Here is a 19,534-nt window from a genome sequence, read left to right on the forward strand (position 1 = left end):
GTAATTGATTTTATTTTAATATCTTTAGTGAGCCAACCTCATGTATAGGTCTTAGGTTTTGTATATATGATTGTAAGATCTTATTGAAGATCGATCATGATGAGTGTGTGTGAATATTGAAGAGCGAAAATAAGCAGATCCTTGTGCGAATCACACATACATTATCTAAAGGTTGAAGGAAGGTTATGAAGGTGTTTGACACTCATGGTCAGAGCTTAAACTGGTACTGAATCCAACATTGCAGATGCTATTCTGAAGTAGTACATTGTTATTGGATTTAACCATCCAATTGTAGTCAGTGTGACTCCTATTTTGTGATTGAGCAGTGACCTCTAGGCAGTTGGCCTTTCTGCATGTGCAGACCCCATTTGTATACACTTACTATCTGTAGTAGTATCATCTGATTGTGGGTAAGGTTTCCCACCAGGGTATCCACGTCAAAATCTCTGTGTCATGTGTTGTGGATGTTGTTTCTCTTTCTGTTCCATGCATTAAGTTATACCAGTACTGTAAAGTTTGTTTTACCGACATTAAGTTTCAAGTTGGATTAATTGGTTTTGAGTTGTAATTTATTGACAACTGATTCATCACCCCTTCTCAGCTGTCCTTCCTGGTTCCTAACACTAACACAATTAATAAAACTAATGATGTTATAGGGGTAATTAATTAAATTGAGTGTGAAATTGGACTCCATAATTAAATGAATACAATTTAGGATGCTACACTTTCCTTTTTCCAAATGTCTCATAACCTCCACAATTTCCCTATGAATTGCTAACTTTATCAAAATTGCCAATTACTACTAGAAGGCCAAAATAGTAGTTATGTGAAACTTTTCAAATCCCCATTCTAAAAAGAAGAAAAATATTTAAATATTGATATATTTGATATTTAAATAATATTCTAATTTCAACCAAATCACCAAATTTATTATTAATTTCCAAAGTATCAATTGATTTTGATTTGCTATTTTAGAACTGTCAACTTACTATTTTTAATAAATTTGAAGTTTTGGAAAAAAAGAGATAAAATTATGTAGACTCCAATCTCTATCCTCTTCCCCACAAATCACCTCAACAATTCCAACTCATCTTGGATAACCAAACACACTTTGTGCCTCCTTCCTTGAAAAGTTGGCCCCACCCATATGAAAAAGAAGACTATCCATGAAAAAAGAGAATTGGCGCCACCGGACTCACATAGGTAGAGGATGAAAAATATGTCCAGAAGATTAAAAAGGCATTAGTCTCCCGTCACACAAATGAAAACTTGTTCGAACACCCTTCCTACTTTTTGCATGTATCCATTGGAGGCAATGGTGAATACAAAAAATTATGCTGACTCGTACTTGACCTCTGCCTCTTCCCTCCCAAAGGAGTAGGTAGCGAATTAAAATTAGCACTTGCAGAACTCTCGCGCTGTGCTGTTTTGGAATGCATTCTTGTTAACCTGTAATTGGGTTGCAGATGGGTGAGGATATAGATCCCGCGGGAGGACGAAAAGGAAGTGGAGAGAGTTTGACATCCAAGAGGCCGGGGAAATCAAAGGTGGTGGAGGACATTTTGGAAACTGTTAAGAGAGAAAATTTGGGTTTCTCAGAAAAACAACTGCGTCCCGCAGTGAACTCTCTCATCGAGGTGAGCTCTTGTTATTCTTACGCTCCTTTTATTTATGCAAATACCACTGTAAGATATCACCTACGGCAAGAATGCAGCAAAGGTGTGTGTTGTGTGTCCTCCACCAAATGCTTTTACTCTCCCTTTTCTTCACCGCTGCCCTTCCTTTGTTTCCATTCTCAGGAAACAGAACAGCTCTAAATAGTTTTCAAACAATAACATAACTTTCTTTAGAAAACTTGTATTCTTCTTTTTTAATACTTGATACACATTAGACCGCTTCTCTTACGGACGCGATAACATCTCTGCTGTCATGCCATTTCCTTTAGTTATTTAGATTCATGTCATACCTTGAATATGGCTCTCATTTACCCACCCTTGTCTATTTTTTCCATAAAATTCATATGGGATTCTAAGTCCGCTGGGATTTGCACCCGTGTTTTTGTATTGTCATGCCTATGTTAGAAATATATCCAGTTCTTAGGGCTGCCATCACTCGCACTAAGTTTGAAATTTGCTTGGGCACACGGACCATTTGTACCCCTTTTCTGGATTATCTACTTTCCACTTGATATTTGTCGATACATTATCCTTGCATGGCAAAAGGCACTTCTCCTACTCTATCTACAATTAAAGTGCACAAATGCCCAAGGTATAGTTTATGCCTGCAATCCACTGATCGAGTTTATAAAGGCCTCTGTGTCTGGAGAGAAAATCTGCCCTTGTTTGTTGAGAGAATAGCTAAGGCTCCTTGCCCCTCCTATTGTGACCTTTTTTCGGTGTGTGTATTGCAAGCACTGGAATTAAGAAGATGAAGCAGTTGTCTGTAGATAAATGCCGCTATGTGTGTCTCTTTTATGCCAGCAATCTGGAGAGGGAGAACTTTTCTCTCTTTTGTTGGGAGAGTGCCTAAGGGCCCTCGCCCTCCTACTGTACAATAGCAAAAATGACTAACCTTTTTTGGTGTGAGTACACACGCTCACAATAGAATTAAGCAGACGAAGGAGTTGTCTGTACAAATTTATCTTGATAATCACCTCTTTCAATGATTTGACATGTCTCTCCAGCAGCAAGTGGCTCTCATTCCAGATGATTTCAACAACGTTGCACTCTTTCGCTGTTCCTAGCTGAGATCCAAATCATAACTTGAAACCCCAGCAGCAGAAGAAGAATAGATGTCTCTAGTGCAGCTTCTTCGGACACATGATGTTTAGTAAATAACACCAAGTAGTTTACACACAAATCACTGTTTATAATGTCCCCTTCTCCTCAGTGATCATTCAGGTGTTGATTAGCCTATTCTTCTGTCATTCCGGTAGGCTAAGGTAGGGGTCCCATGGAGGGGGCTTAAGTTCTATTTTTAAGGAAGAGGTGGTCCCATGAAGAATTTTTTTTTCTGCTATGGGATTATTTAGAATCTTTTCCCCAAAAATAGGAGCCCCTACCTTTTAGGCATGTAATTTTTAGTAGGTGAAAATGGGGTGGGGCTAAAAATTGCCCCACCAGCTTAGGAATATTTTATGCCACTTGTCAATCATTTGAAATTAGAGAGAAAACTAAATTTATTTACAACCGACTTGATTAATTTTAAGAGTTTAAACTTAAGATCTGTCAACATCCTTAAATTTAGGAACTTAAATATTTAAGCTGAAGTGCAATACAAAATTCATGGGACCGACAACATTAAAATATTCCTAAAAAATCTCAGCAGCTCCAGCTCTATTTTCTAGGAAGCTCCTCTCCATGGGACATGTTGTGATGTATTCACACATCGCCCCATTGTAAATGGGGACCCCTACTTTTTTTTGCTTTCTAGGGTTAGTTTTCTTGGTCTTTTAGGTTCTTGGCTATTTGCCTTTGCATTTGAGAGTTGCCAGAGGGCTCATTAAGATAGGGTGGTCTGCTTAAGTTCAGTTTGGTCAGTAGGTGGTCCATGTCAGGGTCTCTATTGAGGGTTTCCTCTTGGTTAGGCCTGGGAGTTTGTTAAGTCTTGATTGGGAATAGGGGGATCTTTGTACCTTGCCATGAGTCTAAGTGAAAATCCAAGGTTGGCCTTGCCTTTAAGACCTAGGGCATTTAGTCAAGGAAGTGATGAAGAATTTGAGCGAATTTCCTTAGAAACCTCTTTTGCTCCTAGTCTAGACCTCAAAGCTTGCTCCTACATCTTGACTGAGTGAGGAATGACCTTTTTTTTGCCTTGTGAACAAGTTGGAATGAGATGGGATGAGGAAATTGAACCTAAAACATGAATTTCGCTCCTGAGCCTTCCAAAGGGTCCAGAGCGAGTTTCTCTATAAACCTCTCCTGCTTCTAACATGGGTTAAAATCCTTGATTCCACGCCTTGATTGAATGAAAAATGGACTTATACATGCCTTTGGAAATGAGCTAAACCAAGTGAATTGAGGAAAAGTGAGGAGTTTGTGCAAAAAGAGCAAATTTGCTCTTGACCCTTCCAAAGAGTCTAGAGCGAAATTTCCTAAAACCTCTATTTGCTCCTTATTGAGACCAAGATCTTGATTTCTAAGGCATGGTTGGGAAAGAATTGATATGTACTTACCCTTGAAAAATGATTTGAGGCAATGAAATGATAGAATTGAAGCTAAATCACAAATTTCACTCTTGACCCTTCCAAATGGTCCAAAGCGAAATTCCTTATAGGTCCTGTCCTTGGCCAAGGTCCAAAGCGAAATCCTTCTTTTAGGCCTTTTTGGGGGTCAAATCAATGATGTCTTCAGGAGAGAGGGATTGAAAGGTCAAGTCTAAGACAAGACTAAGTGGAAAGGAGTATGAATTGAGCCTAGAGGATCAAATTCGCTCCTATGAGCGAATTCTTTCAAAATCTACTTCTCACCTTCAGTTTGGGTAGAATCCTTGTTTCAAGAACTTTGTATAAGGAAGAATGACCTCATCCAAGCCTTAAGGACCTATAATCATGGTATGAGCTAGTAGAAATGAGTAAACTTGATGAATTTATCCACAAATGTCAAATTCGCTCCTGACCCTCTCTAAGGTACAAAAGCGAATTTCTTTTAAAAGTGTGTCTTTTCCTCCTAGCTTCAAGGGAAATTGATTCAAATATCTTCTTATTGATGATTTAAGTTAAGAAATGCCATGTTAGAATGAATATATATCATGTATTCTTAATCATCTTTTATTTTCTTTGTAGATCAAGAAGGCCGGGCTAGAAGGAAGATCAAGCCAGGACAAGGGCGACCTCGTTGAGTTTCATCATCATTAAGGACACTTCAAATGCATGGAGGAGGACTCAAGGTGATTCTAAAGTGTTGGAAGACTCAAAGTGTTCAAGGAGTTGCAAGCTATCATCAAGATCTTCATTCTACCACATGGAGAAACCACAAGATATCAGAAGAAAGATCTTATAAAACTTCAAAGCGATATGAGCTACCAGAGGAGGAGTGACTTGATCGAGAAGGAGCCTTCATCAAACACATGGGAGTCAAAGAGGTACATCATTCATCGAGTACATCAAGGACGAAGGAGGATCACCAAGGTCAGTGCACGGGTACGTTGAAGAAGGAGATAGTTTCAGAAGAGTTAATCAGAGTTAGCTTCTCAACATCACCAAATTGAGTATCAAAAGAGATACGAGCAAGTACTAGACAAGGTGGCATCCCAGTCACTATTCCTCCCGTCAAATAGCTCCATCTCAGCATGTTCAGATTCAATGTACCTGACTCACCAGTGATGGCAAACTTCGAGGTACCTACCCTTGACATCTATTGGTCCACACTCATGAAATGTAATTTTCTCATTGGTTAGGGGAGTTTGTTGTAACAAACCCTAATTAGGGTTTCCATCTTGTAATCCTAGCCATTCATTCTAAATCAATCAGAGCCATCAAATTGTAAAGAGCTCCCTATATAAAGCTCTGGCTCTTCATTTGTAAGGGTGAATAGTTAAGAGTTAGCTAATAAGAGTTAGTAGCTAGAATAGTGAATAGAATAGCAATTAGAGTAGATTAGGAAGAGAAGGCAAGGAATTGTTGCCTTGATTGTAAATGAACTCCATTTTTCATTGAAGTTATGGTGAAGTGTGTTGTTTCTTTGCAATATGCATGGTCTCTTGTTGAATCTTCATTCTTAGATGGTAAATAATTAGATTGAATGAAGGAAGTTATTGAATGCATTGCGTGGAATCCGCCTAGTCCAAACCACTAGCCTCTTGCTGATTGTAAGGGCGCCCTACGTGGTCAACTGGCATTGAATGAGCTTAATCTCGAGTCGTTACGCGTCTATTGTTCATGCATGAACTTAAATGATGATCAATGTTTGACAGTGATGATTTGAATATATTCGAAGCATCCCTTAGAAGATCGTACTGAGCTTGGTGTTGAATTGTTCAGTTTGATGGTGAGACCTAGCCCAGTAGGACTCCACCTAGTCGTTCAATCTTTCTTGCATTCTAGGTCTTAGAATAGACTTTATGAGCCTTTCACCTTTTGATATTTCTTTATATTCCAGCCAGTAGATAGGACTTGAGTTCTAGCAAATCAGACGCTCAGGCATTCGAATGTAAGTCCCCTTGTGATTCCAGCATAATCACATCGAACCAAATTGAGCTTATCCACACGTAGAGAACCTACATACAAGAACCTTGGAGTTGTCTCGATTGATCCTTAGGCGAAATCTTCAACATTCGGGGAAACTTTGTTCAAGAGAGGATAAGATACCTTGATATTTTATTCTGTGTTCGCATGTGCATGAAAACACATCAATAGGACCCCAGCCTAATTCGAGATATAAGGGAGATGAGAGGCTAACATTGTCAATTATTTATTGATGGAGAAATAAATAATTCTACTTTGAGCCCATAAAGTAATATTCTAAGGTAAAAGTCATTTTTTTTTGATCGATGGTAAAAATCATTTTTTATTATAAAATTAAATTATAAAAATAAAGTGACTTAAGTTATGGTAATAAAATATAAAGTGACTTTATCATGAAGGCAAAGTTACGAAATGAATTTGTAACATTTATTAAGCCTTCTAGAAGTGGGACGAACTTCTTGGAGGAGGGAAAAGTTTATTCTATTTAAGGGGTTTCCTTCTTTCTCTAAGGATTACGATATGTTGATTTGATACTTTATAATTTCTCCATTGTTGCTGGTTTGACAGTAGGAGGAGGACTGAAACCCTTGGATATTCGTAGGTTGGACGAAAACCTTGATGATGGTTGCCATGAGATTGAGTTGGCGACTGTAGACATTTTCTTGAAGAGGAGGAATTACCATTTAGAGGGAACTTGACACTTGAGCTTCAGAGGGAGCTTGACTTTCAGCTTCAGAGGGAGCCTGATTCTTTCAGCTTCAGAGGAAGCCACATCTTTTGGTTAATGAGTTCTTCTTTGTGAGGGAGAAGTTCGAGGTGCAATCCCTTGTTAATGAGTTCTTCTCTGCGAGAGAAGTTCGAGGTGAAATCCCTTGTTAATGAGTTCTTCTCTGCGAGAGAAGTTCAAGGTGAAATCCCTTGTTCCTCCCTCTAGGAGTAGCTATGGTGGATCCACCCTTTGGGAGTAGCCATGGTGGAAGTCATGCGTGTGACTCTATGACTTTATTTTCTGTTTTCTGATTCACCCTCTAGAAGTAGCTATGGTGAATATTGTTATGCTGAGATAACATTTGTATTTGAGAAAATCTGTGATGAGTTTTTGTTGACATCTTCTGAATTGCAGCTGTGTGTACTTGTCATGTGATAACAAACTGAAGATCTCTCTCTAGCTAAGAGGGAGTGTTGAAGTATTTAGCGTCGACAAAGATCTTCTTCCTGTTCATATGCTCAGAATATGCGTGTTCAATGACTCTTCCCCTTCCAATGTCTATGTGGATGTCGGTGGAATATTTATGTGGCTGTCAATGACTCTTCCCCTTCCATCGTGGAGCCTCTTCACTTGTGTGGCTGTCGGTGACTCTTCCCCTTCCATCGTGGAGCCTCTTCACTTGCCTTGCGATTCTTTATGTATATCGCTCTTCTATTTTTTTGTGGTCTTCTTCTTCTTCGGCAGATGGATAGTTATATATTGCTGGCTTCTCTTGTTTGTCTCGTAGCAAGTTGAGAACATTGTTTGTATTCATTTTCAGAGATATAATAAAGTTCATATTTGTGTGGGCTGGGTTTTTCACCCTCAGGTGGAAGGTTTTTCCAGGATAAGTCTTTTGTGTCCTTGTTATTCATAAATTCTGTGTATCTTGTTTCAGATTTATGTGATGCTAAAACATTAACACACTGAACGCATTATAACCCCATGGGTATAAGTGGACCTCTAGTAGCCTGCAGTTTTGAGTAATATGTATTAATAGGCTTTTTCTATCTTACTTATGGAAAAAGATAAAACATCTCCACCTGTTCCACATCTGTGTTTAAAAATAAGAACACTGATTTGGAATGGCTCATTTGTGGGACATAGGAGTTTGAGTGAGGACTGATGCAGCAGAGTTTGATTGAGGTGGTATTTAAAAATGGATGCCTGTCCGTCATGTGTCAACCCCAACCAAGATGTGCATATATTTCACTTATTTAAGTTGGCTTGCCCAGAGTTGGTGGATCTTTGCAAAGTTGAGGTTGGCACCAGGTTTGCAGTTTTTTAAAGGAAAACATGATAGAGCATGGTTTGTTTCTAAAATGGTGATGAGTCAAAAGGTTATATATCGAGTAACATAATATTATTTAGTCTTCTATCTAGCAATGATCATTCCTTTATCAAGAAAGTGTAAGTGGCTGAACGCACCAGTTGGGACAACCCACTAGCACCCCCACAACGGTGGAATACAAATGGATTATGTAATTGACAGAAATGTTGCTCCTTTTATAAGAAGTGATGGTTTTAAAATCATCCACTAAGGCTTTCTTGGGGAAAAAGGCAAAGCAGTTAGAGATAAAGGAGTTTTACTGTTTTTGTAGCATTTGCTTTAAAGTGGGAATCACAGCACCAGACAAGGACCCTCCTAGCATTTATTTTACAAGAGTTTTTTGGTAGGAATTTTTAATTTTTGTTGGTAATAAGTACCAGACAAGGAGTCCACCTAGTATGCAAACATCTTTGAGAATTAATTAGTAGTGGGAGGAATGGTGATGCATAATGCACAACTTCAGGCCTTGCCATCTTGAGATGACTAAAATCACACGGGTCTATTGCCACAAAAATTAAAACCTAATTAAAAATGCACGCGCAAGCCTTCACTTAAACTTTCAGATTCTTTTATGTTTGTTTGGTATCTTATCGCTTCTACATGTAAAAGGTTAAGAATGTGAATTTACCATGATTTTTAGTTGCTTTCTTTCACATGAAAAAGTTAAGAATTATGCAATAATAAACATCCTCACTTTTCTTTCCTTTGAAAAAGGAGCTCGGTGAGGACCAGTTATCCTTGCCATATTGGTTGAAACGTTTAAAAATAACAATGTTACACATCAATCGACTTTGCCAAACTAGTTAAAATGTTTGCCTTTTACCAAATAATCAAAAGAAGTTTTTAGTTCTCCATAGAGAGAGACATTCAGGTTAATTATTGCATTCCGACTCTTTAAGACGTTTTCCTTTAGTAGAAGCAGATATGAAAATGTGTATATAGTATATACTGAATCTACTTAATTTTTAATATAAAATGCACTTTTGAGTTTGTAATATATTTTAGGTTCTGAAAGGACAAGCATTTAATACTTAACATATTGGAAGGTGAAAAACTTCTATTTGGTATTTAAGGGCAAGATGGGTTGTACTCTTATATATCTTTTTCCCAACCAAATTGTGGTGTGTTGATTACAACATCTATCTGCTGAGGTATAAAATTATTGTTGTCATGTTTCCTGATTTTGGCTTAGAGCAATCATTTATTCCTATCTAAAACGGTGAAGGAAAATTATTTTGTTTGGAGATTTTCTTTTTCTTTTTTCAACCTTAATGGGTTGGATTTGTACAACTACAATATGATGATCTTAACGTTCAATTTTAGATTAATGAGCAACTTCAAACTGCCGGCAACTATTTTATTTGTTTTTGCCCTGCAACTTTAAATTGCACAATACTTCATTTATTTACTTGTTAGTATTTCTACTACCTAATTTTTAAATGGGATATTTAGTTGATAGAGCAAATGATTCTTTTTAGTTCTGTGATTGACAGTATACCTGACTGTTTTACATTAAATTTGTTGAAGCCTGATGCTGTCATTGGTTTGTAGACATATGGGACAGATGATGCATACAAATGGATAACCAATGACAATTTTGCAGTGCTGGTCAACTATATTATTGAATTGCCTCGAATGGTATGTTATTTAGCTGAACTATAAACAATGATGTCACAGACTCTTTGTAGAAACCAGTTAACTGACTCTAGTTAATTTAAGCTTGTGGTTATAATCTAGCATGAGTGACACTAAATAAGTTATGTTGCTTTCTTTTAAATTTTATATTCCATTCTTCTAGGGACTCAGTACAGTATATGTTGCTCCATTTATATTCCAATAGAGCTTACATCATTATTTAGAATTAATATTGCTCTTAGTTGATTTAGTTGTTTTATTAATTATATTAATATCTTGAATTTCAAATTACTGTCACATGGTTTTACTCTTTATGCTTTTTCTTGTAATTGTTATCATGCAGGCTACAGGTGGATCATCTTCTCCGCTACGCTCAGGAGAATATGCACATAGGAGGCATCATAATGATCAGATTCCAGTTAAGCATTCTGGCAATGCAACTGGCAAGTGTATTACTACTTATTTTAATATTTGTCAGCTTCATTTTCTAGATATATGATTTCCACAGTCCATAGTGTTAACGTACATGGCTTCAGGAATCAACTGCGTTGAGTTTTTTTGCTTGACATTTTTGGATCAAACTCCATGATCCATCATCAGGAATAAGAAAGCAAAACAAGAGAAATATATTCCTATTTCTAATGATGGATCATGGAGTTTGATCCGAAACGTTGAGCAAAAAAACTCACAGTTGATTCCTGAAGCTATGTGTACATTAGCTTCATTTTCTGATAGGGATGGTTATTATTTATCAAACAAATTTGTGCACATGGATTTAACTCTGAATGGGATTTTTTTCAGAATCAGGGCTGGCACAGTTGGTTAGGGATGTGGCTGACCAAGGACGTTTGCATTCTATTACACCTTTAAGATCAAATGATACTCAGAAGAAGCATTCCAGGGGTGAGTTTTCAACTGATGGCTCAAGTAAAGCAAAGAAGATGAAACTTAACAGCAACTGTCCTGGCAGTAAGCCTACAGAACATATAAAGAAGAACCTACTGGAACAAAACGACCCCATTTCACCATTTTCTGCAGCACAAGGAGAAATGAATGTTTCCCCTTTAAGAATGAACAAGCTGCATCCTGACACATTTCCATCTGCTCCCTGTTCTGGTAGAAAGGAACATTACATACCAAAGAAAGTGACTCAGGCAGGGCAACTACATGGATCTGTAGGTCCATTGAATGGTAACACTTCCACTGATACTAGAACATCTTATGTAGCAAGGGCAGATGATCTCAAAATGAAAACTTCTAAGTCATACTCTAATGCTTCTCCTTCTAAAAACCATGATGGTATTGACTTTAAACCTTCTGTGGTTCCACGTGTCAAAGAAAAAGAATCCAGCAGACATAGATCAGTACATAAGAACTCTGCTTCTGCAAAACAAGTCCATCCCAATCTTATGTGTGAGAAACATCTTACTGCCATGAATATTGCAGGTGTTGATGAAGGTTGCAAATTGGGCTCCCCAAAATTGAGAAGTTATAGTGAGAGGCAGATTGGGGAATTGAAAATGGATTCCAAAGAATGTAGGGAGGGAAAAATTGGATATCATAATGAGCCACAGAAAGATTACAAGAGAAATTCCAGTGGTAAGCAGATTTCTTTAACTGAAGAATTGAACAAGACTTTTAAAGGACACTGCATGAGGAAAGTGAAAGACCACAATGAATCCGTGCTTTCTGTTACTGAGCGAGTATCTTTCAAACAGAAATCTGGAAATAGTGAAGGCGATTCTATCAAAAGAGCAATCTTGATTGATCATGTGGATGTAGAACAGAACAAGTGTATTAAGTGCAAGAATGTTCATGAGGAAAACAAAACAAGGTCTAGAGACAATAGGAAGCCTTCAAATGATAAAGAGAGCATGCCATCCAAGGAATTTACAAGCCCCTTGAAGAAACAGCATAATAGGAAATTGGAAGGTCCCAATAAGGAAGTCATACTTCCATACAGAAAGTTCAATAATGTTGTGCCATATTATTGTTCAAATAAACCTAACAGTAAGAATGCTGTCATATCAGAAAAGTTGTCTCTTGAGGAAACTAGGGATATACAAGATGACCTCACTATTCAAGATACACTCCATGGGCCAAAAGAACTAACCAAGGAAAGGGTAAGCGGTCAATTTTCTTATTCCTTTTTGCAAGAACTGAAAATTGCAGCAAGCGGATGGGTGAAAAGTGGAAATGGATGGTTGAAAACTGACATGTCTTTTGAGGCATTGCAATTTTTCTTTGAATGGAAGGTGATGTATCTTTTTTTTTCCTTGTGTAGTTCTTTTTATATGTTATTATTTTCTTCTTTGCTTTATAAGCTGATGGATGGTTCTTGAAAATATGGTACAGAAAAATTTGGACTTGAGGAAAAAGAAAGCACTAGCTCTTTCAAATGATAACAGAAAAGACAATTGCCTTAATGAACAAGGAACCACCAAGACTGGTCAGTTTTGCATCTGGGGTTTTGATCTTCTTTTGTTAAGCCTCTTTTGAAAGTTTATTCAAATATTGCTTATATATTGCTCTTATCAAGTTAATTGGGAGCTCCTTCTCTAAATTAGTTTTAGAAGTCTACATAACTTTTCAAAAAAATGGATACTGAATGATTCTGATCCTTTTCTGCTATTCTAGAACAATTTCTGTAATTATGTGGTCCCTAGTGTACTATACTCATATACCTATACTTGTACTTGATTACGATTCAACAGCTTAGTGCTTTGGATTATGGTAATTGTTGTGTGGAGGGTATGGCTACTTGACATGAGGGGTTTTCTTGATTACTCATGCCACTCATGAATACATCTGACTAATTGGCCTATGGCACCCTACAAGTACAAGCCCCTTTATCATTATTTGGTCATTGATTTCCTGGAATGCAAGGTTATGCAACATAATTGCTACGTCTCCTTTTGAGCCTTCTTGAATTAGCATGCCCATTTCTTTGTTTACAAAACAAAATTTTTGTTATATGATTATAAAGATGGTCATTTTTGACAATAAGTAGGGTGATTGCTTATGGCTATTATAGGGTGCTAGGGTAACCAAGTAAACTCCAACTAATGGATTTAAGAAGGAAATTTGAAACTTAATCCAAATGCTTTGGAGAAGCAAGTAAAATTGTTCTTGTAATGTCCCCTAATTGGGAATGCCCTAAACTTGCCATAATTCTCAATTTTCAAAAAACAAGTGGGGTTAGAGAATACCTTTTCACTTTGACTTAGACCGTACAAATAAGTTAGGAATTATTCACCATCATAATTCATAAAATAGATCTCTTTAATTAGAAAGCAGCAAGTATATATTAGAAATATAGATCTAATCACAAGATTGCTTAAACCAGTTTGAGAAGGATCAAACATAGAAGAGCTAAGATAGGATGACTTGATAGGGTGCCTTGGAGATCCTCTAGCCTAGGCCCAAGAGCGGTTTACCATCCCTCTTAGCGTCATGTGGCCAATGCCATCCATATGAGGTGGAGTACCTAGTGAGGTGTCCTATAACCGTTCCCCTCAATCTTGCCACTTCTATCCTACTTGCATGATTGGACATTCTTAATGCACTCATTTACCATGATAGAGAGCATGAGCAGCATTCACAATAGGGTGCCTTGGAAGTCCATCCTTTCTAAGCCCTTTGTACCCCTTTGGCCCCATGGGACTCTTTATTCATATACTTTGAAGTGGCATACCTAGAAGATGACCCCAACACCGTTCCCCTACATCATTCTATTCTTCTCTCCCCTTTTGATTGAGGAGTCTTTTGTTGTCTACTTCAATAACTACCTGTTGATGTGTTTTTTATGCACATGTGAACACATAATAAAATGCCAAGGTATCTTATCCTCTCTTGAACAAAGTCTCTCATATGCTATGCTTCGCTATCAAATGAGACAACTCCAAGGTTACGAAATGTCAGGTCTTGACGTGTGGATAAGTTCAGTGGTTTGATGTGATAATGCTGGAATCACAAGGGGACTTACGTTGTACATGAATGCTTAATCTTATCATGGATTAGGATGGGTATGCCGATGAATTAGGATTTGGCAATGTAGTTCTGGACTCAATTCTAACAAGACTTACTAAAAAAATGACAAAAAGGATTAGGGTTAAGGAAATCTATTCTAAGCCTAGGAATGTAGGAAATGATGAACAAATTCAGTTGAATCAAACTAGGCAGGGTCTCACCATCAAGTCGAACAGATTTTGACATGAGCTTAGTTCAATCATCTAAGGTATACTTATAGATTTTCAAACTATTACCATCACACATTGACACCATCCAAGTTGATGCATATCAAGGGACACATAATAATTGAAGTTAAGCTTGCATAAATTTCCAGTTGACCACGCAAGGTACACTTCAATCAGCAAGAGGCTAGTGGTATGGATTAAGGATTCCACACAAATATACTCAACAATTCTTTCATTCAATCTAACAAACATGAAAACAAATTCTAATCTAAAATTCTAGTCTAACTTGGAGGAATTGAGAACCTTGAATGCAAACCAACACTTGAAAGACAAAATCACCATCAAGTTGAACAATGGTTTATATTCAAATGGCTGCAACATATACCAACAATTCTACAAAAACTCTTGCTTACAAATGAGAGGCATTGGGGTTTATATAGAGCCTCAAAATAAATGAATGGCTCAGACTGATTCAAGATCAACGACTAAGATTACAAGATAAAACCCTAATTAGGGTTTGTTACAACCACCATTACATTGGCCAATAAGAAACGAGGGTAAGTAAGATAAATAATATTTGGTGTAGCGCCATGTGTCACTTATTCCTCCTTGAATGAACGTTGACTTGGAACCCTTTGATTGGACGAATGGTGACTAGGATGCCACCTCCGCTTGCCTTGTAGACTTAATCAATTTGCCTTGTACATTCCTCTTCTTCATAATGTTTGGAATTCCTTATGATATTTTGCATTCCATCCTTATGTTAAATAATTCCATGAACTATTTCCCTCCTTATGTTTGAAATTTTTTCCCGATCTTAGAATCTTGAATTATTTCCTTGGCGTTCTTTGATATTGAAATTCCTTGATGTAGTTCCAGATTTCTTGATGTGAAATCCCTTGTGCTCATGTCTTGAACTTGCTTTCTTTCATTTGTTCACCATCAAGGTGAAGTCTTCTTTATGGTTGATCTAGTCCTCATCTTCACCTTTTGGAATCTCTATCCCGAATTCCTCCTCCAATCCTTGAAGTATTGATCTTCCTCATCCGCATTGTGCGCATCTTCCTTCACCTCAAAGCCTTGATCATCATGCTTCCTTTCCTCGTAACAGTCATGCAAAACAAATAAGCATTGAATCAAACACCAGTATGATAAAATTAACTTCAACCTTGGTGGGAAATTCATTCGCATATGGACTGATCATTCCTCAAAACCATCCGCATTATCCTTGTCCATTCTTTCACTCGGTGGAAATTGGATGCCTTCCTTCCTTTGTAATTCCGTACTCAAGTGGAAATCCGACCCTCATCCAGACTCATTGTCCTTGAACATCATGTGTTGAGTGGAAATTAGAACCTCACAGGGACTTTATTTCTGACATTTGTCCCAACTTGTGATAGGTAGCCTTAGAAAATTGTAACACCAATTCTGGAAAATATGAAGGTCCGGATTGAAATCTAGAAAATTCTCCTCAAGAAAGCTCGACTTCAGACTCAGGATAAGTCTGATTGTAATAAATAAATCTGAAGACACCCCTGTAAACTCAGAAAATGGCATGATTTGGTCTCTGAAAATGGTGAATATCAATGGCTGGAAGTGGTCACAGCCATGTCACATGCTTGCATTTTAATTATTTTGCCCCTCAAAACTCAGAAATGGTCACATCTGGGCACAACTATGAGGCTGGAAATGAAGTTTCAGTCTGAAGATAACTCAGAAAAATGTTAAAATTAGTGCTCAGAAGTATACCACAATTCTGAAAATGCTTGGAAAAGAGTGGAAAAGTCTGATTTTTAGTTCTTAAAGTCTAAAGACACCCTTCCAAGGTCCAACAATGGCTGCTCAATGTCTGAAGAAAACCTGCAACTTCAATAAATCAGTCATTTAAACTTGTCGCAGTCATAGTAAACACCTATATTTGATGGGTTTCACCTTCCCAAAGTGAAATTTGTCAAATTTGGGCACAAACAAAGGGCTGGTAACAAATATCTAAGTCAGAAGACAAATCTGAAATTGAAGTTTCAGACTTAGATCAGCAATGGAGTACTCAGAAAATGCTCTCAAAACTTACCCAAAATGATGCACAATGGAAATCGCCCAAGTGTGGAGGTAGCTGGAAATGAAAAAATTAGTCTGAAGACACCTGCAACTATGGAGTTTCAGACTGTAACAATGATGTTCCTAAAAAAAATGCCTCCAAATCACCCCAAAATGGCTTCTGAATGAAATCACCTAAGCGTGTAATGGCTGGGAGTGAAAAGTTTTTTGAAGACTAGTATGAAAATGCGTGTTTCAGACTTACCAACACCTTGCAAAGTGACAAGAAACCCTGGAAATGATGGAAATTGACTTAAAAACACCTTCCAAGTGAAATTGCTAAGGTAGGTAAGTGGCTGGAAATGATGTTTTTTCTGAGGACAGCCTGTAACAATGGCGTCTCAGACCTGCAACAGCGATGAATTGTTCTGAAAATGCATCAAAAACTTCACAAAATCACCTCCAAGCAAAATCGCTTTAGTGTGGAAGAGCTGGGCAATGAAGAATAATTCTGAAAAATGTGTTCCTAGCCAACAATGGAGTCCAAATAATTTTCAGCAATGGAGGAAAACTCAGGTCTGAAAAATATAGCAGCAAGGAGCAACAATGGCAGCCCACAATTATGGAGGAAATGCACAAAAAATGGGGAAGAATGATCTCCCAAATAAAATCGCCCCACTTGGAGAAGTCGCGCCACCTCCCAAATCTGAAAATTGTTTTCGAAAAACTTGCTCCAATGGCTGCCAAGAAATATTACCCAGCTGGGAATAGGCAGACAATGAACAACAAAACTAATTTTCAGCTTCAAACGTGTCAAGTAGACACTTCACCAAAATCGCCCAGTTGGAGAAAATCACCCAAATCAACAACTTAGCAATCACACTCAACAAATATAATGATATTTTAATGCTGGTCACCCCTCTTTAAACATGTTTTCACCTTGAGTTTTCATCACACAAGCAATGTGGGATAAAACATTTGCACTTTTACATTCGTGTTGGAAAATCAACTTGCCTGGGAATATTTTATTTTTTAATTTTTTAAAACATTGCAAGTCATTAAATAATTATTTTTAATTTTTAAATAATTGTCAACACTTGTAAAACAATTAAATTTTGGGTCAATTTATTAAAAATATTTTAAAATTTAGATCAAAATTGACTTCAAGGGAAAATAGCCCCCTTTTGGGATAAAAATCCCAATGGAAAATTATTAAAAATCATTAAAATGCCCTTAGGGGAAATTCGCCCCATGTTGGGATAAAAATCCCGACAAAATTTCATCAAACTTGCACAAATTTGCCTCTAGGGGAAATTCGACCCCTGTCTGGACAGTTATCCGGACTCAAAATTGTCAATTATCACTTGTGGAAATTCGCCTAAGGTCTGGAATCACTATCCGCATTAAAATCCATGAAATCTCGTCACAAAAGTCCTGGTGGAAAATCGATAGTCATCAGGAATCCTCACTGAAATCATCCGCAATTTCATCCACACTCCTTAGGGGAAATTCGAAGGTAGTCAGGAAAATTCCCAACACTTAGACAAAATTTAAGCATCCTGGTGGAAAATCGCCCCTAGTCCGGATCTTGAGTGGGGGAAAGATAAGGCATGTCTGGATTCCAAGGGAAATCCATGTCCAGTTTGGATTTTGAGTGGGGAAAATCATGGGTAGTCAAGAATATGAGGGGAAAAGCACCTCTAGTTTGGAATTTTGACCTTTTGACCCTTAGAATATGGATTTTCATCCGGAATATGATGATTTTTCCACTCAAAACCACTAGAAAACTTCAAAACTCAATAAAACTCATTTGGAGTTAGACAAATTCACCAAAATTTTGAGCGAAACACAAGGAAACTTATCGAGATAAAATGCGAAATCAACTTGAATAACTTCCTAGGAGCGAGAAAACAACTCCAAAAGGCCCTAAAACATCTAGGCGCTTAAAAATCACCGACGTGGACGTTCACAAACACGTTAACGCTCAAAGGGTCCACACTTAGACACATTTGCACTCAAATGTCAAGGCAAAATTAAAACTCAACACTTCGAAAGAATAAATCAAAACCCTAAGGCAACCCCTAGACTTAGGCAAAACTCAAGATCACTCAACATTTTGACATTTTAAACACATGATCCTATTCAAAATTCAAAAACCCTCTCATCGGCAAAGATAAACACTAGGAAACTAGGCAGAAATTCTACTCTAAAAAGCTCAATCCATCCATCTCCATACAGCTCAACTGGGTGTTCTCATAAGTTGATCTCTTCACGGCCAATGAACAATACCAGCCATGGAAATCGTATTTGTCTACACTGTGCACAATGCTCTCGCTGACCAAGGTGGAATTATGAATCCTCTTCAAAGCCTTGAGGCGTGGAATAGTCTTCTCTTGAATAGGCCGGAATTCTTCCCAAACTCCCTTCAAATATTAGATTCTAAACACGAGCACAAAACACTTGCTAAGTCAAAATCGTATTTTCTAGCTATGGCACCAACTTTGGAAAATTTGAAAAATGTCTTCAATCTAACTCCAATCTGCATACAATCTGCAACTAAGGTCTGGGAACAGCAAGCAATGATGGAGGTGTCAAGGCAAAATCATCAAAGTTCTTCAATCACCAAAATCGCCATCCTCACAAAAATCGCCAAACTCACAAAAATAGCGCCAAACTTGGAAAATCATGGCATCAAACCATTAATGGCAGCCACCAAAAGGTTGCTAAGCTGGAAAAAATGGAGGAGAAAAGAGTCTTCAATCCAACACTTCACCAAAGCACTTCTCCAAAATTCGCCAATAAGAGAGAAAAATCGCCTTGCATGGAGACACCTGGCAAATTTAACAATAAAATAATGCTGGAGACTCCTCTCTTATACTTGGTTTTGTCTCTCACTTTTAACACACAAGCAATGTGGGATAAAAAACTTACTCTTATACTTGCCTGACAAAACTAACTTGCTTCTAGAAGGGTAAAAACATTAAATGCTCATTGCAAATCATTTAATTTTGTTTTCAAATTTTAAATAATCATCAATCATCATTTAAAAACAATTAAAATAGGGCTTATTTATTAAAATATTTCAATTCAAGTCAAAAATTGAGCCATAAGGGAAAATCGATTTAAGTAGGGATTAAAAAATCCCATTAAAATATTTCAATTCAAGTAAAAAATTGAGCCATAAGGGAAAATCGATTTAAGTAGGGATTAAAAAATCCCATTAAAATCATTTAAAATGTCAAAATTTTCCCCACAAGGGAAAATCGATTTCAGTGTGGACAAAAATCCTCATCAATTCACATTAAATGGGCAAGGGGAAAATCGACTTCAGGCATGGATAAAGAATCCAGACTCAAAATTCACTTCATTCATAAAAATACACCCTGGTGGAAAAATGACCTTAG

General features: G+C 37.4%; 1 protein-coding gene across 2 annotated transcripts in view; it reads left to right on the top strand.

Annotated features, from left to right (window-relative positions):
• Positions 1-1,219: 1,219 nt before the first annotated feature.
• Positions 1,220-19,534, top strand: part of LOC131066847 (uncharacterized) — a 258,474-nt gene continuing 240,159 nt past the window's right edge. The window contains exons 1-6 of one of the 2 annotated variants that reach the window (XM_058001713.2): positions 1,220-1,381; positions 1,467-1,637; positions 9,814-9,900; positions 10,241-10,340; positions 10,699-12,152; positions 12,253-12,346. In XM_058001713.2, the coding sequence (XP_057857696.2) occupies positions 1,467-1,637; positions 9,814-9,900; positions 10,241-10,340; positions 10,699-12,152; positions 12,253-12,346 (1,906 nt within the window). In that variant the 5' untranslated portion in view covers positions 1,220-1,381. Of the gene's footprint in view, positions 1,638-9,813; positions 9,901-10,240; positions 10,341-10,698; positions 12,153-12,252; positions 12,347-19,534 lie in introns of both variants that reach the window. The other variant, XM_058001714.2, reaches the window with a different exon arrangement.

Source organism: Cryptomeria japonica, chromosome 8, assembly GCF_030272615.1.
Source record: "Cryptomeria japonica chromosome 8, Sugi_1.0, whole genome shotgun sequence".
NCBI classification, from domain to species: Eukaryota; Viridiplantae; Streptophyta; class Pinopsida; order Cupressales; family Cupressaceae; genus Cryptomeria; species Cryptomeria japonica.